The 27,625-nt window shown below is 40.7% G+C and overlaps 1 protein-coding gene across 3 annotated transcripts; it reads right to left on the bottom strand.

The window, feature by feature from the left end:
- Positions 1-193: 193 nt before the first annotated feature.
- On the bottom strand, positions 194-27,423 carry ELOC (elongin C). 3 transcript variants are annotated; one of them, XM_048840974.2, is made up of 4 exons: positions 27,264-27,423; positions 10,090-10,149; positions 7,984-8,127; positions 194-2,053 (listed from the first exon to the last, which is right to left on the bottom strand). In XM_048840974.2, the coding sequence occupies exons 2-4, from the start codon at positions 10,091-10,093 to the stop codon at positions 1,863-1,865; spliced, it is 339 nt and encodes a 112-aa protein (XP_048696931.1). In that variant the 5' UTR covers positions 10,094-10,149; positions 27,264-27,423; the 3' UTR covers positions 194-1,862. The 3 variants fall into 3 exon arrangements, with proteins under 3 accessions (XP_048696931.1, XP_048696933.1, XP_048696932.1); XM_048840976.2 differs by lacking the exon at positions 27,264-27,423 and adding an exon at positions 26,775-26,919; XM_048840975.2 differs by lacking the exon at positions 27,264-27,423 and adding an exon at positions 17,409-17,432.
- Positions 27,424-27,625: the final 202 nt, after the last annotated feature.

The following is a 27,625-nucleotide window of genomic DNA, read 5'->3' as shown; positions in this document are numbered from 1 at the left end:
ACATCCTAAGGTCTGTAAATGATTTTGTTGAAATGTTTTGGGTGGGATCTTTTATCCACACTAATTTGCCCACCTGTAACCCAAATATCAATTTTATATATTTACAATTTATTCACAGCATAATTGTGAACATGTGATTCCGCATATAAAAATCTGCTTAAAGATAAGCAGTCACAAACCAACAAAAACTAAGTTTTAAAAATTTTTCATTACGAAATTTATTTTGAACTCAGGGAATAAGTGTTGCAGGTTTCCATTTGTCTATTATCATACCCATGTCACTATCAAGTAAATTGCATTAGCTTCTTCCCCCGCACACACCTTTATTTGTAGGTTAATTTTCTTAACAGCAAGAACATTCTGCGCAGTGCATTCTCGAACACTACTCCATTTCCTGGGGTGCTCAAAGCCATTTTAGCTTCAGCTGAATGTCTCATACCAACACCCAAAGCACAAAATAATTACACAAGAATACAATAGCTATTGCATCTTACTGCTGAAGTTAGATTTATCATCCTCTTCTAAGAATTATTTTGGTAGTAGAATTCTCCAGCCTGCCTCTTAAAGAAAGAGACTTATTGTCACACTGTTCACCATGTTTGTTTTATGAAATCTTGTTTTGTGACATGAGAGAAGAATGAGTATGACAGGCAATTACCAGCAGGAATTGAACAACGGACAATTACATGTTCCACTCAAAAATGAGTAAATATCGTTGGCTTGCCCTCTCCCCTTAAAATCTTAGTGGAAACATTGGATATATTTAAGAAATCTATGAAAGATTCTCAAACATCTTTTTAATACCCCTTTACTTCAACGAAGAACAAAAAGGCCTCCACTATTCAGCTTTTCTTGTATATGCAATGGGGAGGCAGGGGAGAGGGAAGGAAGAGAAAAAAAAAAGGGAAAAACTACCTCTTTGGTAGCCATATTTAAGAAGTTTAAAAGGCTTTGATCTGAGAGTAAATACAGAGTTTACATAACTGATCACAAACAGTGGAAAACAGCCATTATAGGCTATTATTAATCTTGTATATTAGGTCAAGTGACAGTACATTATGAATAAACTTACATTTTATATAGAACAGAAGAGAGTATACAAACACTAATTATTATTAGTTACTAACATGGCTATTTAATTCTTTCTAGTAAGCCACTATCAGAAGGGATGCATTTTTATTAGACAAGTGACCTGAACATTTTAAATTGATCTAAGGGGTAAATTAAGTTATGACTGAAAAATAAACCAGGTATACTTTTCCATTTCTAAAAACACCGCTAAATTTTGATTAAAAAACAAAACAAAAAATTATCCTAGATACTGTTTTCAGCCCAAAGTGAATGTTTGCCAGTTTACAAATCCTTGAAAAAGGGGATTTATAATGCAAGTGCTGATATAACTTAAAGCTACAGCTATGCTAAAAGGACAATTACCCTGTAAGGTGATCAAGTTCAGAGGTTTAAAAATTGCGACAATGAGAGAAAGTTAGAAACGCTAAACACCTACACATTTAGCTAATATTAGCTTTTAAGTAGCATTGGCCTAAACTCCAGTATTTTAAATGAGTATTGCATTAAAAGATAAAGTTCTGCCATACCTAAAGGATAAGGCATAGCCATCTACCAATTGGCATATTTATTTATTTGTCTGTTTGTGAAAAGGGCCTTATTTGTGTAATCAGCAAAACAAATTTAAACTTGAATGATTGCTATGCAACAGATTTGAAGATAATTGCCTCTGCAGTGAACTTTACAGTTCTCAACCGCACACACGCAGCATGCTATATGAAAAAAGTTACTAACTGAACTACAGGTATTAAATACTGAAAAAAGTTTTACATTTTTATTATAATTTATTTTATTTAACAATCTAAGAAGTTTGCAGCCATCAGCAGTTCCAGTGCAATTTCAGGTGCAATTGGGAATTCAGGAATCTCCGTGGAGCTGTTAGTGTAGCGAACCTTGTAGGTGAAATACATGCATACTTTGGATAGGACGTGGGATGGAATCTCTCTAAAATTCACCTCATTTGTTTCATTTTCAGCAAACTGACCTGTTTAAAAAAAGGAAGAAAGAATCAGCATCAAAGTTCCCTTGATAATGAATACATTTGTATTGCATGTGTGCAAATTCATCTAGAATACTTTGTCAGTGTAGTCTCTTGTTAGGAATTAGACATTTTCAGTGTACAAGCTGTATAACATAGTGTGTTAAGACATGCCACAATTACTGGAGCCAAGGACAACTTCCATCACCTTTCTTTAAAAATATTCTGTTCGTTTTGGTTAATCTGACTGCCTACAAGCAATATGTGGAGCAAAGATTTGATCCTGATCTCAGTCTGTGCTAGGAGTGCTCTCTGAGAGTTCCATACTCAGCCCTGTGAGACCCACACTGATGTAAACACCTACAAGAAACAAGGTCTATCGATGATGACCACGTGGCCTGGCTGCTAGGGAGCGCGATTTAGTTTGTTTAAATAAACCTTTCAGATGATTTGAAAACATCCGGTTGTACAACAGGGGCACCACATAACCTAAGTTTGTTACCATTACACTTCCTTCCTTTGTACAGTTTGTCATTTGCTTGTTGTGTCTTGTCTTTAATTATATTGTATGCTCGTTAAGGCAAGAACCATGTCTACCCTTTGGGTGTTTGCACAGCACCTACCACAATAGGGCTCCTGTTATCCCTGCAGAGCCAATACAGCTTCTGAGAGCGAAACAGCTTCTATTCCCATCTTGAGAATCATCAGCAGAATTTATTACTAATTTCCAATCAATTACATCTAGGCAAGACTACTGAAGACAATCCAGCCCAAATTTAATGGGAAGGCAATGCAGATTTTAAAACGCACTTCATAAAGCCATGCAACTTAAATAGGGAACATCCACATCAAATAAATATTCAAGTATCATTGAAATCAAGATCCATTAAATGTTTTCACGTTTCATAATCTTCTATTAGGTCTGAAGAGTTTTTTGTGTGTGGCTGGAGGAGCAGTTATTTACCTTGCTGTAATTGTGCATCTTAGAGATGTTCCGTACACGTGGACCCCACTCTTAGGTGCACATGCACTTGAGACCAGAATCTTTTAAAACACGAGTGTCTGTTGGTGTTGCACATGCACCTTGTATGCTCCCATGTCATCCATCCCAAAGGCATAAAAGGCAGAGCATCCCCAAATGCTATTCCTGTCTCCTTCATCAAGATTCTGGGCTGTAAAACTCAAGCTACAGGCAGAGGGTCCACATAGGATCCACATGTACAGAACATCTCAAAAGAACTAGTTATTATAAGGCAGAGGTCCCCAAACTGTGGGGCATGCCCTCCTAGGGGGGCACGGAGGAACATATGGGGGGGCACAGGGAGGGAGCGCCACCCAGCACTGTTTCTGGCCCCAGCTCCCTGCCTGGAGCTCCACGCTAGGTGCCCTAGTTGCCAGCCCCTGCCTGTCAGCCTCGGCCCCCAGCCTCACCCCCACCTGTGGGCCCAGCCTCCTTACCCCGTCCACATCCCCCCATCAGAGCCATGGCCACGTTCCCAGCCATGGCTCTCGGGGCAGGGAGAGGACATGGATAGAGGAAAGGGTGCGCATGAGGTAAAACGTTTGGTGACCACTGGAGGAATTTCTTAGATCTCCCATAGCTGGAATTTGCAGAGAAACCACATAGAACTCCATTCATACATTCACCAACACTATTCAGTGGTGTCAGCCTCCAGATCTGATGCTTACTTTGGTTGGGTAGTACTACAGTCCTTATTTAGATAAGCTCTGAGATTCCCTCCTCCTAGAGAAGTGGACTCCTTACTGATCACCAAGAGTGGGATCCATATGTACAAATTCTCAAAGAGAACGCTTGGTTGATAAACAGACCTCAGTCACCATTGAAATGGTCTTAGGCAAAGCCTGGCAAACAGTGTCACAAAAGTGTACAAGTCCATATGTCCAGCAATTACAGATGTTAATGGATGATTCTGAAGTTGATTTTGACTGGCACAGGATTGGTTCTCGTTGCTGAATGTTATACCAGCTTCACGGCTGCAGATTTAGCCAAATCTCTGGAATGAAGATTCCATGGGTTTTTCTTACATGGTACTGGAAATTCTGAGCAGTGCCAAGGACCAGACTTGGAGCTGTGCTCCCTTCTCCCATGGCCAGGGAGGATAAGGAAATTTGAAATTCAATGTCAAAGAACTCAAAGACTGAATGAGCTCTCTTTGTTCTCTGGGAACCTGGAGTGACATCTTTTATAGATGGAGCACTCTCTGAATGAGGTTCTGAAGGAGATCCAGGAACAACTTTTGAGTCAGATGCTCCTCTCACGGATTTCTCCTTCACTTTAAGGGCATCTCCCTGGCTTACTAGACGCATTTTGAAAAAGATTTGCAAACTGCACACATTGCGGAGGATATGGCCTTTTCCTAAGCAAAAAAGTCATTTGATGTGTCCCTCATTCAGATAAATCACAATGTTGCATGATAGGCAGAATTTAAAAACTGGAGATTTTGACTCAGTCATACTGCTGGCAGCCACAATACCATGGCAGCTAGCTAACAAAAAACCTACCTAATTTTGAGATTTTTTTTTTTTTTGGCCAATGGGCTGCTAACAACCAAGCAAACCACAAAAACACCACCACAAAGTTGTAGAGAAAAAAAAAATATATAAAAGAATTAGGTACAGTAACAATGTAACAAGATAGGACTACTGTAGGTCAGAGGACAATGAAGCTGTTATGACTCACGACCAGAGGCAGCAAGAAGGAACTGAGTAGCAGCTGGGGTGGCTTTGCCCTTTATTGTCTTGGGAGCAGCAGTGCAAGGGCATGCAAGATGTATGCATGGCCCCAAGGAAAACTGCTGGTTAAAAGATTCTCATATCCTGTATGGTGGGTGCAAATGCACCAACGAGTGAGATCCATGTACACAGATATTCAAAGTTTAGTTAAAAAATTTGGGTTTTGATTTAAATGGCACTGAAGACTCAAGTGTTTTTGGTGACACTTTCAGCCAAAAACTCACAATCAGCCAAATGAAAGTTGGAGGTGCTTTGTATTTTTTTTTGTCATCTTATGATGTAGTCTTTACCACGTCTGGACCAGACTCTTGCTCAGGATATTCCAGCAGAAGCTGTTCAGCAGGTGTTCCCACCTATTTTGATGGTATTCCGAATGAATATTTTTGGTGGGTTTTTGTTAAAGATGTGACAGAATGGTGAATTCAAAAATGTGAATCTAATCACTAACTAGAGAACAGCCAATGCGGTGTAACTAGCCAATATAAACCCCCTTGCAGTTTTGGAGGAGGCCCAGAATCGGTCATGAGATGACTTCATATACCCAAATCTAAGTCTGAATGCCCTTTTGTCCCTGAAATTTAAGAGGATTCGGATGCACAGTTTGGTTTTGGCCCCTTCAGTTTTAATATAGGTTCATATTCACAGACCATTTGCTATATCTCCAGATATAATTTGTCTATCTGGCAGCTAGAATCTTTTCACTTGTGAACAGTTTTACCTTGATGATTTTTTATACACAATGTGCTCAGCCATGGAACCTGATTATACTGGACTCTTCCTCCTTCCTGCTGCTGTAGCCCTTTTTGATTCTTAATTGGCAAGCCTCGCCCACAGAGTCACAGCCATGTACTACTATTTGCAGATGTGGGACAGGCAGATATAGGCCCACCTAAAACTAAAGGACCACCCCCTCAGCTAAGAGGAGGAACCACTCAGCTCAGGCTACAAGTGAGTGCATCGGACAACAAAGGGGGGGCGGGAGAGGGAGGGGGAAAAAAAAAAGCTACAGGAGTGAGGTCAAAGGTTGAAAAATCAGAGAACCAGAAGGGAACACCAAGCATAGAACTCCAGATAGCACCTGCTGCTCCTCAAAAGGCATCTAATGAGTCAATGTACACTCCCCAGAGGAGCTCTGTCCAGACATGTGATTGAATGAGGGACTGGAAATAGACCCCACCCAGTCACAGAGTGCCCCCTATATCCAGCTTCATCCTCCTGAAGTGACAGGTGTGCACAGATCAGGAAATGTGGCGAAAAGTGAAGCTAGAACCTCAGTAAGAGGGGCTGCAAGATGATGCATTCTACATAGATGCGTGCATGGGTCTCCCTCTTATCACAGAAGTGACAGGCATCAGGGGAGTTCGTGACCCACAGTAAGTACATGTTCATACTCATAACTCTCCAAAGGAGCTGCCAACAAATATACCCAGTGTATCATGGAACCAGAGTGGAGTACAGATTGGCTCAGAGTTCCTTGCCCTTCTCAGCTGGCCTCACAACGTGGTGTTGGGGCAGGACACAAGGGCAAGAAAGTAGATGGCATGATGCATAAGTGTACACAGATGTTTTCTGGGCATGGTTTGGAAGTGGACCAGCTGGATGTTGTGCAGCCAGCTCAGGCACTTGTCAGGAGCGGCCGGGGAGACTCACACTGCAAGGGCCTAAAGAGGAGTTCTGGAGAGCCAGGAGTAAGGAGTGGGCAGGTAGCACCCTCCTGCAGAGCCAACCTGAGGAAAGGGAGAGAAGCAGGAGGCAAAAGGCTGCTCTGAACTCCCCCAGTATAGCCCGTGACAACAAATTAAGATTAAGGCTGTGTAACTACCCCAATATTGCCAAAAATAAAGTCATGAGTAAGCCCCCAAAATCATGAGATTAAAAAACAAAACAAAAAAACATCTATACTGTTTTTTTGTTTTGTTTTTTAATTTTTGAACTTCCCCTGCCCAACCCCAGTGTGCAAGACTTCATGTTACCCACTCTCCCAAGTTTATCGGGTAAGGTGATTTTTTGCCCTTGCTACACGAACTCTCACCCCATCATTTGCCCATCCCCTACTCTGCAATTAGTTCTGCTCCCAGTCTCCTAAGTCAATCCTGTCCCCACCTCCCTCATTAGTTCTGCCCATTCCCACCATCAGCACATTACTCCAGCCTCACCTCTGCTCTCCTCCCGGGATTCTTTACCCTCCTTTCCCAGTGCTGGTGGCTGCAGTACTGTCCCCTCTTCACCTTCCAGGACTGGGGGGGCGGGCAGCTCCAAGGGCTCTTCACCACCCCACCCCCCATCCCAGGCTAAGTGTTGCAAGAAGGGAGAGGGGAGGTGGGGGAAAGCAGAGGTGCTATCCTGTCCCCATTACTCATACAAGAGGAGACGGAAGGAGGGAGCAGAGCTGCCCTGAGTTGCTGGGCTCTTTAGCTCCCATGCCCAATCCCAAGATAATAGCTTTGAGTTACTGAGTGATGGAAGCAGGGGGAGAGTTCTGCCTGCAGCAGCTCAACTGATTGTTTAGACCCAGGAGGTGGGGAACTAGAGTAGATGACCAATCAAAAGACTTGTCTGTTAAGGATTACAGCTTGGGCATCCTCACAAGATTAGGCTCCAGCCGTGCCCATCACTAGCAAAAGAATCATAAGAGTTGGAAACAGTGCAGAGCCCAGACTTCTCCAGAGCCCAGTGGTTGAGTAGGGATGGAGCAGAATCAGCACATTTGGGGCACACTCCAAGTTTCAGACTGTACCCACCCCAGTGATATCCAAGGGAATTTCAAGATGGGGATTGTAGCAATTAGTTTTGGCTATCAGTAACTGAAAGATTTTAAAATGTAGCCTTCTCCTAATCTTAATGAATCCTCTCCCCCACCTATATGCCATTTGAAGGAATGGGAGGGGGGAAAATCACTTCCACAGACAAAAATAGTAGTAATTGTAATTGCTTGTCTTATGATAGCACCCAAAGACTTCATATACAGTTGGCACATGAATATATACATAAAACTGATAATACAAGACTTGATAAAGCTGAATTGTTCACATAGGAACAGAAACCAATCTGGACTGGGACTAGTCACTATTCATAATAGAAATTCAACTTTTATATAACAGATTATACAAATCCAAACACTCCACAAAATAGGAAAGTGAAATAACTGAATTACAAGATGCTACAAAACACATTGCACCTACCTGGACCACTCAACATAGCTTTTATTGTTCCTGATGTTAACGCATGCTCTCTTTTTACAATAAACTCATGACCATCAGAGGATATCAACTTCACATACATAGCATCAGGGCCCTCACACCCACCGTATGTTTTCTCTTCTCCATCTATAACAGAAAACAGATTAAATGATACTTTCAGAATATCTGGTTAGTACTTTCATAGTATGAAGAAAGCCAGTACAGCTTATGCCTTTATTACAAGCATGAAGCCTCAGTGCACTTACTTCTGAAAGACCAAAGAAATAAAGAAATGCAAGGTAGCAAAGGAGAGGGTGGAGGATAAGACGAGGAAGTTGTTTGTTTCTTTTAAAGTTTAAGTTTTGCTATCGGCTGAATTTTTCAGCTTTGTTTCTTAGCGAGCTAATTTAGTTTTAATATACTGTTACTGATCTGTCCCCTCATTCCCTTGTCCCTGACCAATGGGTCAAAACATAATTTCAGACATTATTTCTTTTTCTAGCAAAGTCTATTCAGGGTTAATTTTTTCCTTTATATAATAAAAATAAACCCTGCCACTCAAATCTGAGACTATACTTTCTGCTTGCTCTGAAGTGGCTGTTAAACAATCCTCATGAAGTCGTATTACCAGGGAAAGGTCATGTTTCTAGCGTTAATACATTAGAACACAGTAATTAAGAATTTGCCAAATGAAGAAGAAACATCTCTTCTTACAGGCATTATCTGTTGTCATGCTTCTAAGAGAGCAATTCACAGAATAAAAGTCTTTGCCTGCATTAACGCATTCATTTAAAAAGGAACCGCAACAACTTTAAAAAGTCAATTTGAGGAAAGTTTACTTATTATTGCAAGTAACGTAAGTTTACTGCAACAAAGAGTAAACAAAATGTTCTTTGTTCAAAGTGCTGTCTACAGTAGAAAAAAACTGAAAATAGTTTCCTCTGTTTATGTGACTCACACAACAGCAGGAAAAAAATTATTTAAGTAATAGTAAATGTCACTGTAAAACAACAAAATTAGGCAGAGAGCATAATACCTGAAACTCCTTTCCCTCTCTTACCCCTCCCGCACACCATTAATTAGATTTCAACTTGTGCCTTTGGGTGATCCAAGGGAAGACTACAGAAAGATTCAAAAAAGTTTCAAAACCTGAAGTGATAAAAAAAGCAAAACACCACTTTAATTCAATTTAAAATTAGAAGTTGTATTTATAAAAGTCTATTTTCAGGTAGTGTGTGTTTCCACAAAAATAATATACGTTTACATAAGTTACTATAGTAAATAGCATTAAAGTTTCTTTAAAGAGAAGTTAATGAACTGTATATTCTACATAAGATTCCATTTCAGGGTTGTATTAATGTGCTTATTTATTTTAATTTGTACATAATCAGTAAGATGCTAGACACCCTCAATATCTGCAGTCAGTACAATAAGAAAAGTATGATTATAAGAAAGGTAGGTGATAAATTTACTTCCTTCCAGCAGAATCCAGAGGTGGTAAGAGAAGAGAGATGTACTTTTGAAGATGGGAATTTAATCAGTAATTATTAGTAAATGTCATTTCTTCTGCCACCCAAAAACAAATCAATGATTTCTTTTGTTAAGGAAACATTAGAGATTAAGTGTACCAAATACGTACTGAACTTGTAAAGAGTCTTGTTAATTATGTCTTGCAGTCAGTTAGGAAAACGTGGCTTACTCTCAGGACTATCAGGGTTAATCAAAATAAAATTACTATATAAATTATTAGATGAGGATTTTCCACCAATTACTATTAATGCAAAAGCTCAAGTTGCTAAAAAGAAATACAGCTGGGAAGGTGTCAGTGTCCATAAAAATAATTGAATCCACCTAAGCCCACGTTAAAAGCTGGCTATTTTCTCACTATGCAGTCATTTGAATGGAGAAAGATAGGGCAGCTCCAAGCACGTAAAATTAAGTTAATTACGATGACATAGTAAGCAAAATTAATTGTTACGTAAAGCTTAAAAATGCAACCTCCAAAATTCAGAGCCCTTTCCTACTCAATTCCATCATCATTCTAAAAGCCTCCCAACGTGTTTCATGTTTTAAAAATATGAAAAGATGTTTGTTAAAAAATTAACTTACCCATTCTCTCCTTATTAAATGTTTATTGCTTTGCGACAGCAGCTTTCACTGTAAGATGGTCTGAAAACAAGAAGTATTGACACAAGCGTCAAAATTACTTTTTAGTAGTAATTTCATAAGTCAGAGTTTAAGTGATCTACTATAAAGACTGATGTTCTAGGTATAAAGAAAATTTTCATGATGACATACAAGTCTGATTAGAAGTATTCAGTAGATTCAAGTTTCAGGATGTGTTCTCTATGCATCAGATTCTCACAAGCTTTACAAAGTGAAAGCTGACTATGTGAAAGATTTCACCTTACATGTTGTAAAAATAAAGTTTTAAACCTTTAGCAGTCAAGGTTCTTAGAAAAGCTAGTTATAGTTTCGAGAACTTTAGGGGAGAAATCTGTGTACATAGATTTTGCTACTACAATGGCAAAATTCCTGTAAGAAAAAAACAGAAGAAAAATAAGCACTTTGTGTCACAGTGCAGTTAATACCGGTGAAAGGTTCAAGGCTAAACAAGTGTAAAAACTGAAGCCTTCATCTGCAAAATAATTCCAGTATGGATAACAGCAATTCCAGTTTCTTTGTATGTCACTCCAGTTATGCTCTGGAAAAAGACAACTCTAGGACAGCTTGAAAGATAAATTCCACTCACCCACTTACCAACTCCTTACATTTATTTGGGGGTAACCCTCGAAGCATGAAAATGAACACATATTAATAGAATGTTGTGGGCTTCCTAGAGACTCAGGAAAACAGCACCAGTAGCAGTGAAGTTAACAATATTCTGGTCAGTTTCACACATGCTACTCAGAACTCTGTGGACAGTAATGAAAATGTCAAGAATTCTTAGTGATTCTTTCTACTCCTTAGGAAAGCTGTGAGTAACAGCAGAGGCAGGCACCGGAATTATTCACTACAAAGAAGGACCATAAAAGGGAGGCTAGGGCAAAGATAGAGTACCAGAAGACCTCTTTCTTCCCCCTCCCCCTATCTCCCACACTGATGGAGGGATAGAGAAATGGAGACAAGAAACCTTGTGGGAAAGCGGGAGAAACAAAGAGAGAGAAAGCCCCTTTTCCTTTCCACTAGTTTGGGAGTGGGATCATAGAAGCTTGACATTAATAATATACCTATTAGCCAGAGGCTGATAAAGAGAACTCTGAGCAGGGTAGAGACAAAATCCAGTAGAGAAAACAGTCCTTTCCAGTGACTAGTGGCAGAGACACTTCTCACCAGGGACCAGCTCCTGAACATTACTGGGGAACCTTCCACCTTTCATATCTACTTGCTGAGAAATATAACAAGGCCTGAAATTTGTCAGTCTCTGCATGAGAGGGTAGTTCAGTCTGCATACCTATTCATGCCATCTGTGTTTAGTAAGACTAAACAGTGGTGCCAGGCGGTGTCATGAAAAGAATGGAAGCCACTGTTCAACTCCGTTTACAAAGGCCACCAAACAACGTATTATACCCATTTTACCGAGGAAAAAAATTAAAGGAAAATTTTTTTTCTTATGGACCAAAGCCAAATTTGAACCAGTAATCTTATAGGTGAGACACTCCTGACCATCACATACACTGGACCCTTGCTAGAACGCGGGATTTGGGATCCATGCCAAGTACTGCATTATAGCAGGGACAGCATTAAAATGAAATTATATTTTTGTGACTGAAATTTCAATACAGGTATATGTAGTTGTGTATTTCCAGGTTATAGCGGGCTAACGATAGCATCAAAACTCAGAACTGTCGCGAAAAACAAGTCTACAAGATACAGTACTCACCACGGGTGTCAGTGGAAATTGTGTTTTAAAATGGAAGCGTTTTTAATGGATTTGGTTAAATGCTTTGTGTGCTTTGTTTTGACTGTCCGCTTTCAGGTGCCATGAACTTCCGTCTTCGCGTATGGAATGCCATAGAGAAATTTATGTACACTATATATATAAATATGCGTATAGAAATTTTTGTAGTGCTAATTACCTTCACCATCCATAAAGTATAGAAAACCTTAGAAAATAAACTCCTACTTGAAGGAAACAAACGAGAAAGAAAGTGTTGCTTTATTAGAGATTTAAAGTAGACATTACAATAAACTAATCTAGTTTTTTTTTAAAAAATGTCAGTGAGTTGCTTTTGCTTCTTGCTGCTGTGCTGCTTCCGCTTAGCGAACTGGGTAGCTGCATAATTTTTATAGGCTCAACGTCTTGTGTCTCAAACCATCTCAAAGCAGTCTCTAAACCAACTACGGTCACAGCTGACGTTGGAACGATGTCCACTTCATCTTCCCCTTCTTCCACAGCGAAGGCCAATTCTTCAGCTTCTGGAATGTTGTTTGGTCGTACTACCTGAAGAATTTGGTCATCCGTTAGACTTTCAGAAACGGGACAAAATTCTTCTGCTTCATCGTTGCCTCTTATCCAGGACTCAATATTTTGTGGCTGAACAGTTACCCCGAGCCCAGACAGTTGCTGGGACAGCTCCTGAATCCACTTCATATCTGTTCTTCCAACTTTCTCCTCTGTAAATCCCTCGAAATCGAATTCCTCATCAGACTGATACAGTATGTGTCTTTCCTCCAGCAATCTTGCATGAATTATAAGGTAATGAACACAAGGTCACTTAAAACTCAAAAAAATTGTACTGTACTTAAATTTGGGATCCATGGCTGCAACCATGGTATATCAAAATTTGCGTTATATAGACGCGCGTTCTAGCAAGGGTCCGGCGTACTTCTGAGTCTAAAATTTTCTGAGGGTTAAATTGTGCACATGCTCATACAAATTCCCTATTTTCCCTGTGCTCACCCTGTTCTTGATATTTCCATGGGAACTCCCGCAGGGAAGTCATAAATGTTGCTATTCCTGCACATAGCACTTCCTCAGGAGCAGCGTAATACTGAAACAAACCTAATTTCACTTTATAGGCTAGAAGCATATGTAATGGTAGAAAGGTTAATGGTAGAAAAGTTAAAGGTAGAAAAGTAAGGCAGGTGTCAATTTATAAAAAAAAAAAAAAAAAAAAAAATCGACAGAATCATAATTTCAGTGTTGTCACTCTATGGTGTTGTTGGAGGAGTCACTGTCCCCCTACCCCCAATCCTGGCTCCCAACTTCAGGACCTCTGGTTGGTGGAAATTTTGATAATGTTGTCAGAAGTGGGTTGAGTTGGGTATCACTCAAATGCCCTTTCTCCTACAAACACAATGGTACCAAACATGACAAACCTAGAACAATTGCATAGATAGATATTTGAAAAAATGTTTTAATTATACTTAACACAGGCATGTCACACATGCAGCTCTCACGAAGTTAAATTGTGGCTCTTGACTGACAGTATTGTATTACCAGTTAATGCTTAGAATGATACTTGGATTAATTTTTTTTAATGTTTCAGATTACTATATAAAACGGAATGAGTGCTTCAAGCTGATTTGCCATTATTGGTAAAAAAAGCAGTTCAGTAGTATTGACCATCAGCTTTGTTCATTATGCAAAGAATAATAATGAGGCACTGGTTAAGATGTTAGCATCTAGCCAGGAGTTAGTTGAATCCATCCACAAATGGTTTGCATATAGTTACATAACATACATGTGTTTGAAATCATTTACTAATGTGTACAGGACTTGCGAGACCAGTTCCACACATGCAGTCTCTCAATGACCTACTGCATATGATGGAGAGCTGCAATATCGCAGAACGGATCAAGCAATTTGGATCAGGTTGAATCGACAGCAAAGCCAACTTTTGGGATGATATGGTGATACATGAAGAGGGCTGAGTCTTTGCTGCTCTTTATTTGATCTGTGGGAGCGCTAACTGGAATTTGCACCTTGCAGCACTGGAAGACTACGTGACATACTTTTTTTTTTTAGATTTAATCAAACTATTCCGCAATGCTTGTCTGGTACCTTGCTAAAATAAGAAGTTTAGAAGAGTCTGATGCTGACATATGGGAAGAATTCTGAAAAGGAAATTGGGCTGTTAAAAGGTTATCAGTTCCCTTCTGTGCACTTGGTTCAGACGAAGTCCTAGAAAATGAAAACAGAGCAATGAAAATTGTTCGGGGTAGGTGGCCATAACAGCAGCCAAATGCTCTTTCCTGACAACCCCAGAACTCCATCGAATTTCAAACCAAACATTAATCATGGAGGGATGACTTCCCCAGAAGTAACCGAGCAACATCTAGACTCATTAGGTAGTGTTAAATGCCAAGAAAGGGCAATTTTAAAGCTACAGGATGAGCTTATTCAAATTGTATTAGCATATGACAGAGCAGAGCTCATTAATATCATGACAAAAGCACTATTCAGTGATAAGATAGCTAAATATGTCAGTCGAATGGATACTTTGGGTTTCGAAGGCTTCACACGAGTCAAGACCCAAAGAATTATCCAAGGTTCTGTCAATCTATGGGTCCCAATCAAGAACAGACTAAAGTTGTGTTTGTATGCAAAGAAAATCAAAGTGAAGGTGCATGGACTGTTACAAAAAGTTAACCATAGGTCATGGTTTGCTTCTCTCCTGGTCACATCCAGATCTCATCATGATGTTGATTTACAAGACTGGGAAAGTATGAGTTCTCCAGGGTACCACAACTGATGTTTGAATGTGACAGAACAATGCATACGTGCCAGGCAAAAAGAAAATTAATGCTCTTCTTGCATGGTCTTTCTTAGCCAGCACCCATAGACTACATGACCAGTACGTTATGCTAGCAAAGGCCTTTCAGTGTAGCAATCATACATGATATGGCTGAGGAATAAGCTCTCGACAAACGAGGTACAGTTAATATCTGCCCATGATTTGACGAATATTTCATTATGAGGTTACAAAGAAAATACTGGACCTCTGACAAAATCCACTTCATGTCTGACACCTGTGTAGAAGAATCAATTAAAAATATTACTAGAAAGAAGACACTTTGTGGTCTTGTATTTGCCCAAAACAAAAATCATTGACTCAACAAATATCTTCAATGTCACAGTGAAGAAGCTAGTCTCATATTTGCATGAAGGAAGAGTCAACTACATACTTTGCAGAAAAAATGCTCCACTGTGCCTTTGCATTGCTCAAAGAATTTTGCTGTTGCATGCAGTAATACAGGTATGTCCTCAAGCTCCTCAGTGGTGTTTCTTTATAGTTCCCATGAGGAGGTGCACACTAAAATTATCTTGCATGCCATCAAATGTCACAAAGAGAGGTGCTACTGTTCTAGTGCTCTGTGAGACATTACCCAAGACTTCAGCAAGATTCTGTTTTTGTACCTGCTGCTTAGGAGCAGAATCGCTGTATATCTTTCAGAGATGTGTTCCTATCATTTGAACCATTAAAAGCTGCCGCACTGCCAGGTTTCCATGTCCTTTCAGGATGGGACACTGGAAGGTTGTCTGGAAAGACCAAATTATCTTACTGGAGGGCATTTGATTCAGCCACCAAAGACTCTCTCCTCATTCTAAAGGTGCTCAGAATGGCTGAGACAGTCACTGATGAGGTCAAATGGACTGTAGGCATTTCTATGCCAAGTTTAGCATTTGAAGACCAACATTACAATGCTTGCAGAGCTATATTGATGGATGTTTTCCAAGGAATGGACAAATGAAGAAAAACTGCCCCCCCAAAAGGGGTGTATTTATACTTGATATCAAGATGGCAAATCATCAAGCAATGGCATTCTATAATGCTGGGGGGAACCAAAACTACCCTCCCCTAGTGGACATGGATATGTCTTTGGTGTGATCAGTATGAAGTGAGCTGTAGCTCACGAAAGCTTATGCTCAAATAAATTTGTTAGTTTCTAAGGTGCCACAAGTACTCCTTTTCTTTTTGCGAATACAGACTAACACGGCTGCTACCTGAAACCTGAAGTTACACAAGCTCCCAAAATCAATCCTTCAGCTAATCAAATGCTTGTGTACAAAGACCAGATGATCACCACTCTGCAAATGTTCGGCCAGCAGCCTACCTTGTACAAAGATGTGTGACTGTGACGTAGACAAGGATCGGTGTGACATGTCTAACAGCATTTTGTAGACATAGTCGACACTGACAATGACTGATGAAAAACATGTTTTCAGTTCTACATGCCAAGGCTAGCTTCCCTAGGATTAGCCAAGATGCATGTCTTTTATGTAAGCAATGCATCCCTGTTGAAAGTATAATTTTAAAAAAAAGTTGACTTTTAAACATTTTCTCAACTGTTTATCTACATAACTGTTCCAGGTTTGTACCATTTTGTTTGTGGGCGATGGCCTTTTGAAAGAAAGAAATGGGTTGAGTTGGTTATCAGAGGATATTATCTAAATTTCCACCAACCAGAAGACCTGAAGCTGGAGGAAGAGACTCCCAACTGCCACAACACAAAGGGTGATATCATAGAAATTATGATCCTGTAGATTTTTATGAATCAATTGGCACCTCTCTGTCCCTTCTACCACTAACCATGGAATGAGATTTTACCACATTATATTCCCAGACTATTACAACTCCTGTTGCAGTATGAGGAAAGCGTTCAGTGCAAGAGCCAAGTAGGTATGATACACAGCTGGAGATGGGGAAGTAATATTTATCTTTCTTTTTCGAACCCTCTAGCAGAGGATCTCCTGTGCTTCCTTCCCCACCCACAGAACCATTCCCTATACTTCAAAATCAGTAGCAATGAAACTGATTAAGACAGCATCAATTCCACTTTACTGCTAGGAAAGTACTACCAGCAGCAACAGCAGTGCAGGTGTAATCCTGAGTAGGAAAAAAGCAGGAGGGGTGGAGGAGAAGGAAATGGCAATGCTAAGACAAAGGAGGAAATGGGAGGAAAACAAAAGGGAAACTGGGTGAGTTGAACCCAGGAAGGACAGAAAATAGGTAACCTAGTGACAGCCTATTAGAATCCCTTACACCCAGTCAGAAGAGGCTAGGAGTGCTACACAGGTAGCACATAATCTCCCATAAATGCAGTATTTTGTGAGAGAACAAGTGCATTGTACTGTTTTCCAGCAACTACCCTCAGGATAACTGGAGCAAATTCAATATGATCCAGAGCAAGCTGCAACCAGCTTTCTTTCCCCAGCCAATGGGAAACAATGAGCCACAGAAAACTGAAAAATAGGATGAATGAAGGCAACTGTATTTGATGTTGATGCCTATCTAATTTGTTATTTTAATACCCCAGAAACAGAAAAATCCAGAAATAAAAAAATAAAATTTGAAAGTGGTTAGAAGGGTGCAAGGGTAAAGAATGTCACAAGTTATACTTCAGATTTTACTGCTTTCAGACACCTTTCCCCATATACAGTTTTTGCACACACAAAGTCTCACACAGAAGGCTGTACTCACAATTCAATGCTTTATCCAGCAAGGATTACTTTGAAGTTGTCAGCTATACCTAGTCTTTCCCAATTGAGCTGGAAGTGGTCATAAGCATTATTTAATTAGTAATAAGTTAGAAATAGGCAAGTCAAGTAATTTAAGTGCATCCCCTTATAAGAGCAGATTAATCAGTACATTTTCTAGTAGCAGTTTACATTTGTGACCCAGAGACCTCTTGATGCCAACTAGCAGAGTGCACTGAGGATGCAAAGAGTTCTACAGGGATCCCCTAGGTCACATATATGCATAATAATCCACAAAATTACACCAAAAGGGTGGCATACGAGATCTGAGAGCCAGTACCCTACTGGCCATCATCATTTCAAAATGTATGTACAGATCATATTAAAAAAGAGTTATGTATCTATACTGGAAGTTAACTCAAAACGTTTTGAGAATGTAAGGCAGGTAATAAGTAGTTGGGTTCCAGGCAGTGGGTAATAGAAGCTTTTTAGTGTGTATTGTCTACTTCACAATACAGGCCTATTTGAATATGGAGCCAAAATGCTAATCAAGAGAAAATGTACAGGAATAAAACAGAACAGCAGGAGGGGATCCCATTTGAGTAAAGAAAATGGATTGTTGAAGTATATCTGAGGGACAGAGATCCCCTCCTGGATTTTTTAACCACTGAGGAGGCAACCTGATAGCGTGACTTGTCCTGTGAATGGAAGATCACAGCCAAGCCTGGCTGTAATACACTGGATATTACATTATATTATAATATTATATTAATATTTGCCCTATGAGACCTGAAAGTAACTAGGTAAACAAGTCTAGCTTCTAGAAAGCTACTTATGATTTTATTTTATATGTAACTATGTTTCCAATATTTCTACTTGCTATCATTTGAATCCCTACTCGTTGTTAGATATTTTTATAGTAAAACAAGCAAAAGTTTATTTAAATGCTGTCTGTTAAGTGGAGCGGCAATCTAAGGTGCACTGGTAAGCTGGCAGGGTACCGTTTTAGAGAATTCACAGGTTGGCTACTCCCAAAGAACATCCTATGGATCAAGGGCTGGACATTCTAGGGGGATGCTCATAGCATGTCTATTGCTAACCTGCAGAGGGACAGCGGAACCTGTGTTGGCTAAGAGAGAAGTGCTTGTGTTGCCTATGACCAGTGGAGTCAGGGAGCGGATGGACAGCAGACACAGACAAAGCTTCTTCAGACTAAGGGCAGGCGGTAGTGAGGTGCCTCACAACCTTGACTACCCCTGGGAAGTGTCATAACACTTAAATACCATGTTTCTTCTGAGAATCTGGAAGCACCTTACTTAAGTATTAACCTCACTTTACAGAGGGAAAAACTGAAACCAAGGTTAAGGGCCAATATTAGGGACCTAAATATGCAGAACAGGTACTTTTGAAAATTCCACTAGGAATTTAAATACAAATACACATTTACGGGACTGAGTACTTGTGGAAAACTTGCCCTAAGTGACTTAATCAAGGTCACATTAAGTCAGTGCCAGTCAGGAAGAGGATCCAAATCTCCTAACTGCTAGTCATCTGCTCTAGTCACTAGTGCATGGTGCCTTCCTTTATTATATGGCCTTTCCCTGCCCAGTCCACGGAGAACCCACCTAAATAACAAAGATGAATACTAGACATTCTGTTGGTTTCCGCCTCTGGAGCATCTCTTTAGGGTAGAGGCTTATGTGATATTACCAAACAGGCAGCTAAGCAACCTTGCTTAACTCCCAAAGTGCAAGCATGTTTGGTTAGCAACAATTCCGACACCATTTCCTTTACATAAACACAGAAAACACAAAGCAAAACATTTAGAGGCAAAACAGGAAAAAACCCTACAACAGAATTGTAAAGTGTTTACAAAGTTGCTAAACGATTCACCTTACCCAAAATAATATTTATATCTATTTATGATTTTCACAAAATTAATTATTTGACAGACATGGAAAAACGGTCACTGGTTTCTCTAAATTGAGAAACAAAATTCATCCGTAATTAAAAATTAGTCTTATACCAGTGCCTTAAATATGCTGTGTGGGTGTTAAAATTCATGTATTTTGTAAGAGTAAGGATTTTTAATCAATTATTGTACATAATTTTCCTACTTCAAACTGTTTTGCAGCATAATGTATGCCAGGTGCCTGTTACCTTCTCCGCACACAGAAGTTGTTGCAGTTCAGCATTGTATACAACTCTGTGCAGTTGTTTCAGAATCAACCAAAATTAAGGTTTCAGAGTAACAGCCATGTTAGTCTGTATTCGCAAAAAGAAAAGCAGTACTTGTGGCACCTTAGAGACTAACCAATTTATTTGAGCATAAGTTTTCGTGAGCTACAGCTCACTTCATCAGATGCATACTGTGGAAAGTTTAGAAGATCTAAAGATTCTTACAACTACAATACCCACCTGCGGAAGTGAAGAAACAGATTGACAGAGCCAGAAGAGTTCCCAGAAGTCACCTACTACAGGACAGGCCTAACAAAGAAAATAACAGAACGCCACTAGCCGTCACCTTCAGCCCCCAACTAAAACCCCTCCAACGCATTATTAAGGATCTACAACCTATCCTGAAGGATGACCCAACACTCTCACAAATCTTGGGAAACAGGCCAGTCCTTGCCTACAGACAGCCCACCTTGATTATCATACACATTGTAAGGAGAGTGATCACTTTAGATAAGCTATTACCAGCAGGAGAGTGGGGTGGGAGGAGGTGTTTTTTCATGTTTTGTGTGTATATAGTAAGATCTTCTAAACTTTCCACAGTATGCATCCCATGAAGTGAGCTGTAGCTCACGAAAGCTTATGCTCAAATAAATTGGTTAGTCTCTAAGGTGCCACAAGTACTCCTTTTCTTTTAACCAAAATTAAGAAAGCTGCAATGTAAATCAGAAGCCCACTCAACTCCTCTCTCAGTGTCAACATCTGACATTTGGGTTTTGGGCCTCCCCCTCCTCTCAACGACTATTTTAACCATTTCCTATCCACAACAGTATGGATCTTAGATCTGGTATATCCTTGCAGGTTATGTATTCTCTGCTGCACAAACCAAGTGGAACATGGTTTAAGTTGTTGACAGTTTTGACCAGGAATTAATATGATTGCAAAGAATCCAGAGTCAATATGACATCCAGGATGGTTGATTTATACAGCCTCTTTTACATAGAGATATACAGGATTATTGAGATACAAGGACAAAGTTGAGGGACCCTAAACCATTAACCCAGCATTTTCTATATAGTAGCCACATTTTTTCCCCCTTAACTTGAATTTCCTAGCTTTCAGATGTTCATTTTTAAAAGCAAAGATACTCTTAAGTTATTGATATGTATTTAGAACCTTAACTCTAATTCAACAATGTTTGGGACTCTTGCAATAAGTCAACAGCTATGAACATTTCCTATTTTATTCAGAATTAACTGGTTTTTAATTAATATTATATTGCTGCAAACCTCCCCAGCAGAAAATTTCTTAAATAAATTTTATCTAAATACTAGAGACTTTTCCCACATGTCTCCAGTCAGATACTTCAAAGAGGAATACATTTGTTACTGAATAGTGAACAGGTTTTTAGAAGATGCCAAGTGATCTGCTTGTAGCAAGCTCTCAGATTTCAATAACAGTTGCTCCCTGTAATAAGGATTATTGGAGTGGAGGGGGCGCTACTCCATACACATCAATGAAAATTGTTTACTGTTAATTCCAAATCAGAAGCAGAATGTCAAACTATTCTCACATGAGGAAGTGTGCCATGAATTACAGAAATTTAATGCTTGCATAAGTGCTGAAAACAGTCAGGATTGGTCTTGCATGATTTCTCCTTCTAACAAATGACAATTGAGGCATTCAAGACTGTGAACGGTGAAATTAGTGAAGACAGAATAGCATCTTGTTTTTATCTTTCTTGTTGCAAAATAAGAAAGATGATGAAATTAAAAAATAATATATTCAGAATAATGAAAATAGAAAAATTTTAAAAGGCAGTCTCATGGCAAATCTACTGCTGAGGAAGGCCATGGATAAGCTGTAGCCTGATAATAAAGAGGGCTGAATGATGTTCTAAATCACTAACATTTGCAACTGCAAAAGTAATCAAATAATATGCTTCAGGATATTAGCCTGCAGGAGTCAAATTTTTTTTTTTCCAACCTGTGGTACAAATATTACAATAGAGTAGGTGCTTTATATCTGTTCTTTGCCTCTCTGAAGCATCCAGATATGATACTGCTGAAGGTAAAATACCATATTAGATTAAAAAAATAAGAATTGACATTGATTGGTCAAACAAACATGTAGGGTTACAATATGACTGACACACTCCTGAGTGGGTATTTTAAAAAGCGCCCCCAATTACAGCCCTATGCAGACTACCCTGACCTTGGGTCCGGACATGCAAAAGTTGGAGCACAGTACACACTCTAACCCCTTCAACACACATGCCTGCCAAGCTGTCAGGCAGGGACTGGAGGAAAATGAATAGCACCTTGGAACTATCATGCAACCCACCAGCCATTTCCATGGGTGTCAATGTGCTTGTGGTATAGGTCAGCAGCAAGTTATTACCACACCCTCCTCCCATAGTAAGAAGAAATGGAGGGAGTTGTGGCTTGGAGGTATGTTTGAAGCACAATATCACCCACGCTATTCAGGAGACATGCAATTTACAGACCACCTTTTGATCAAGGTTGTACCTAGAAGCACCATTTAGCCCTAGAGATTTTCCCCATAAAGATGCTAAAAAAATTCATACTGGGATATGACTACTGGCAAAACAATGGAACAGTCTTCAGTCTGCAAACTAAAATAATTTGAAGAGAGGTTTAGACAGTATAATTTTTTAAAACGGCTCTCTTCAAATGTCATCTAAAGAAATTCAGCATCAGCTGCCAAGCATATGCAAGACCAGACACGTATTTAAAAGTACTAGTAAGTACATCAATACTCAAAGTTTTACCCAGTTAGTGTTATGCATGTGAGAATGAAGACTGTTAGGCCATCTGGTAAATATCAGCGTGCAAGCAGTGGGCCACTTAGATGGTTCAATAAACCGGTGGTTCTCAACCCTGGGGATATTCAGATGTCTTTCAGGGAGTACATCAACTCATCTAGATATTTGCCTAGTTTTACAACAGGCTACAGAAAAAAAAAAAAAGCAAAGTCAGTACAAACTAAAATTTCATATAATGACTTGTTTATACTGCTCTATATACTATACACTGAAATGTAAGTAAAATATTTATATTCCAGTTGATTTTATAATTATAGGGTAAAAATGAGCAAGTAAGCAATTTTTCCAGTAACAGTGTGCTGACACTTTTGTATTTTTATGCCTAATTTTGTAAGCAAGTAGTTTTAAGTGAGGTGAAACTTGGGGGTACACAAGACAAATCAGACTCCTGAAAGGGGTGCAGTAGTCTGGAAAGGTTGAGAGCCACTGAAATAACAGTCAAATATAGATATGCAAAGACATATTTATCTGTTCCAGTAAAATAGTAGCTACTGTGTCCACTGGATAACAAATTCATAATGACAGCATACTTAACTAATTTATGGTAATTAAAGACAACTGAGGGCAGATTTTGGCCATAGTAGTTTTAGAATATTAACATCTAGCTATGTGTGCTCCAACAACATATTACATCTTACTTTTAATGTACTCTATTATATCCATTTTTTCAATATACCAAGGAAGTAATATGAGTGCCTTCACCATCAGTACATTAGCATACAAGTCAAATATGATTCAGAGAGTTCACACCCCTAAAGTTTTCAAAATGTCATCTTTACACAAATAAATACAGAAGTGTGTGTAGGGACAAAATCAGAAAGGGTAAGGAACTACATGAATTACTACTAGCAAGGGACATAAATGGCAATAAGAAGAGAGTTTTGTAAATACATTAGGCACAGGAGAAAGACCACAGAAAGTGTAGGCCCACTACTTAATGGGGAAGGAGAGCTAATAGCACATGACATCAAGAAGGCGGAGGCATTTAATGCCCATTTTACTTCAGTCTTCACTATAGAGGTTAATTGAGATCAGATGCCTAGAACAATTAATATTAACAACGAGGGAGAAGGAACAAAATCCAGAATGCAGAAAAAACAGGCTAAAGACAAGTTAGATAAGCTAAATGTATTCAAGTCAGCAGGATCTGATGAAATTCACCCTAGGGTTGGGTATTTAAGGAACTAGCTGAAGCAATCTTGGAACCATTAGTAATTATCTTTGAGAACTCATGGGAGCACATGTGAAGTCCCAGAAGACTGGGAAAGGACAAACATACTACCTATTTTTAGAGAGGGAACAAAGAGGACCTGGGAATCATAGACCAGCCAGCCTAACTTTGAAACCTGGAAAGATATAATTATTAAACAATTTGTAAGCACATCCAGGATAACAGGGTAATAATTAATATCCAACATAGATTTTTTAAGAACAAATCATGCTAAACCAACTTAATTTCCTTCACTGAGCAGTCTAGTGGATGGAAGGGTAGAGGGGAAGCAATAGACATGATTTATCATTATCTGAGTAAGACTTTTGATGCAGCCCCACACGACAGTCTCATAAGCAGATCACATTTCTGTAGTTTAGATTAAAATTACTAGAAGGTGGTTGCATAACTAGTTGGAGAAAACACTCAAAGTTTATCAATGGTTCATCGTCAAAAAGGGAGGATGTGTCTAGTGGCGTTCTGCTGGGATCTGTCCTGGGTCCAGTATTATTCAATATTCTCAAGAATGACTTAGATAATGGCGCAGAGAGTATGCTTATAAATTTTGTGGATGACACCCAGCTGGGAGAGGTTGCAAGCACCTTGGAGGACAAGATTAAAACTCAAAGTGACCTCAGCAAATTGGAGAGCTGGTCTGAAATCATCAAAATTAAATTTAAAAAAATGCAAAGTACTGCACTTAGGAAGGAAAAAATCTAAGGCACAAATACAAAATGGTGAATCTTTGGCCAGACAGTTGTGCTACTGAAAAGAATCTGGGGGAGTATAGTGGTATGAGCAGGGTCCTAGAGCTCGGACTCCAACCCAAGCCCAGAAATCTACACAGCAACAAAATGGCCCAAGTCGGCTGGCACAGGCCAACCACAGGTTTTCTTCTGCTGTGTAGACGTACCCTACAAGGATTGCTAAGTACTGGATAGGCTTCCCTGTGGAATCCCAGTCACTGGAGGTTTTTAAGAACAGGTTAGACAAACGCCTGTCAGGGATGATCTAGGTATTCTTGATCCTGCATCTGTGCAGGGGGATGGACTAGATGACCTCAATGTCCCTTCTAGCCCTATATTTCTACAAAATATTGATCAATAAACAAATAGGCTAGGTGGAGCAGTGGGCTAATGCATTAGCTTTTCACCTACAAAAGTATAGTTTTAAGTTCTGTTTACATTCTAGGTGATTACGTTTTAATGTTATTCTAGGCCCCGCTGTCATGGGTTTACTTCACATAGTTACCACACAATTTCTTGTAAGTGCATTTACTGCTCAGGAGAAACAGAACTGAAAGATGAGTTACATCCAGATTCACAAAGATATTTAGATTCCTAATTTCTACTGATTTCTATGGAAGTTGGAGTCTAGATACCTTTGTGATCTGGGCTTTTGTGCAGATCAGGACTGAAGTATATTAATAGAGCAATGTGAAAGAAAACTTGCACATCTATTTGCAATTCAGCTGGCTCAAGGCTGAGGGGTGGGGGGGGGTCCGAATGCAGCTGGTTGGGGCTCAATGGGGTGAGGGTCTGGGTGCAAGGGGCTCGTCAGGGTAGTCCAGGTGCATAGGCATCGGGGCTTGTCGCAGTGGGGTTTCCTGTGTGTCGGGCTCAGCTGTTGGTGGTCTGAGTGCAGGGGTGGGGGTCCAGATGCGGGAGGGGGGACAGGGCTGGGGGTGTGGGGGCTCAGCAGGGAGGGCCAGATGGTGGGGGCATCGGGATGCACAGGGGTTGGGTAGCTGAGGGAGCAGCTCCCCATAGTGACCCCTCCCCCCTGCGGCTGAGGAGCAATGGGGACAGGAAGCAGGGGTGGGCGGTAGGAGAGGATTCTAGAGGTGGGTCTGACCCAGACCCAGCCACTCCATGCAGGGAAAGTGCACTCCTTACCCACCACCAAGCCACCACCTGGGGCATCCCAAGTCCTGGGTGGGCTAGGGAGTGCAGGTGCAGGGAATAAGTCTTGACAGGGGTGCCCAGAGCTTGGAGGGAGGGTCTGACCCAGAACCAGCCAGGGCACCTCCAGCCCTCCTCTCCCCAGTGATTTACCTCTCTGCCAGCTGCTCCAGGTGCCTGAAACCACATGCCCCTGCGTTGCTGCAGAAGGATACATAAACACTCTTGCAGCTTCCCTTTGCTTCCCCATCAGAAAGTCATTTTTCTGCAGGGACGCAAAGAAATCTGCAAATTCTGCATGCGCACAGTTGTGTAGAATTCCCCCTAGAGTATTATTTGTAGCATTCTAATTACAAAGTGAACACTCAAGTCTAATCTGCCTGCATACAACATGAGAAATATGAACAATGATACAGAAATATTGCATCAAGAAAGTCTTCAAAACCATTTACCCTTTACATAGACATATAGGTAATTTTGGGGAATGTGGGGGAGAATGTGAAGGGAACAGTCAAAGAAAATGATTGTGCATAAGGAGAAAACTTCTAGTACACTGTTCTTTAAATACCTCTGCCTTCAATCCTGGCATAAGTTATTTTCTGCCTCCTCATTTAACACAAAATTCTTTCTTGTTTTAAAGTAGAACCCAGCCACCCCTTTATTTCACTATACCAATGCCAAACCCAAGTCTTCCACACTCCTATCTCTAAGGCACTGTCTATGTAGGGAACTTTACAAAGCTTTTCCCACCTGTACCATTCCCAACTCACCTGATCAGTGGCAGCCCTAGTACAGAGAAGGTTCAAAAGATATCCAGCATTTTTACTCAAAGAACATTATGGTATTTGGAGATCAAAGCAAGAGGGGCCTTGTGCTATATAGGATTTTCTCCCTTCCCCCAAGCATGAACCCTGTAGTCTAAATGGTTTTAATGATCTGTAAGTGATCAGAAGTGCGTGAAATATAATAGGAAAGAAAGGTGTGTGGATATTTGTCCTTTCCGTTTAGTGCCAGTCTTCACTCACAAGCTGTAACACAGATGCTGGATATTGCAACTTGTGAAAGAAGACTATCATTAATGAGAAACTTTAGTTTCTCTTTTCTTCACACAAATACATTACTTTACTCCCTACAGATATTTAAGAGCATTTAGACTAGCAGGTCAGGTTTAAAAGGAAGGAAACAATCACATCTATCTCAAGGCAAATCTCACTTTGGTACCTAAGCACCGTAACCTACCTTAAAAAGGTTCCTAAATACCTCCATCCTTGGGATTTTTGTAACGGAATTATTTCTCTCTCTTTAGGGAGGGGAGGGGAAGGAGGCGGCTCCCCCACTGGCGGAGGAAGCCGTCAAAGCAGAGCAACAGTTACAGGACTGCTTGAGAGAGGATTTTTGTTGTCGGTGTGTGGATTCCAATGAGACTGTTCCTACCCCTACCCCTGGCACACCCCTGAGCCTCCCTCAGGCCGCCCCGAGCCCTGAACACGCCCCCAGCCTCCCCCCGCCCAGGGATGAGTAATAAGATTTCCGCCCAGGGGGTGGCCGCTTCTCGGAGCGGGGCCTGGGCCCTGGCCCGGCTAGCAGAGGGCGAGGCCCGCTCCTCCCTCAGGAGGAAAAGCCTCGGCGGCGGCGGCGACCCTCCTCCCGCCGCGAGACGAAACGGGGGCGGGGGCAGCCTCTCAGCTCGCGCTCCCTCCACTCCAGCCGGCCGTGGCGGGGACTCACTTGTGTCAGCTTCGCTGCCTCCACTCCCTGCTCGCAGGGCCCCCTGTTCCGGGCCAGCTGCCTCACAATCACTTCCGATAGGTCAAAGGTTAGCGCCGCCTGCCACCACCATAGGGACAGAAAGCGTTCCAGCCTCCTGGCCTTGGACGGTTTACCAAGCCCAGGTCCCAGCATGCCACGGCAGCCCGTGTCCCCCGGAAGTATTGCATGCTGGGAGATGTAGTTCGCAGCCCGCACTCTACGGGCTTGGAGACAGCTAGCAGGAGCTGCTCCACCATGGTGGAAAAAGGGTAGGTAATCGAGGGCCATGTTGTGTCCCCAATCGGTGGATGGCTGTATTGCCAGCTCGCCAAAGTTCATGA

This window comes from Caretta caretta, chromosome 2, assembly GCF_965140235.1.
Source record: "Caretta caretta isolate rCarCar2 chromosome 2, rCarCar1.hap1, whole genome shotgun sequence".
Lineage (NCBI taxonomy): Eukaryota > Metazoa > Chordata > Testudines > Cheloniidae > Caretta > Caretta caretta.
This window is presented reverse-complemented; position numbering and strand designations above follow the sequence as displayed.

Bases quoted from the DNA above. Each gene is read 5' to 3' on its own strand.
- ELOC (XM_048840974.2), bottom strand. The intron at 2,054-7,983 runs GTAGGTGCAATG...TTTTTTAAACAG, and splicing joins AGCTATGTTGAGTGGTCCAG to GTCAGTTTGCTGAAAATGAA.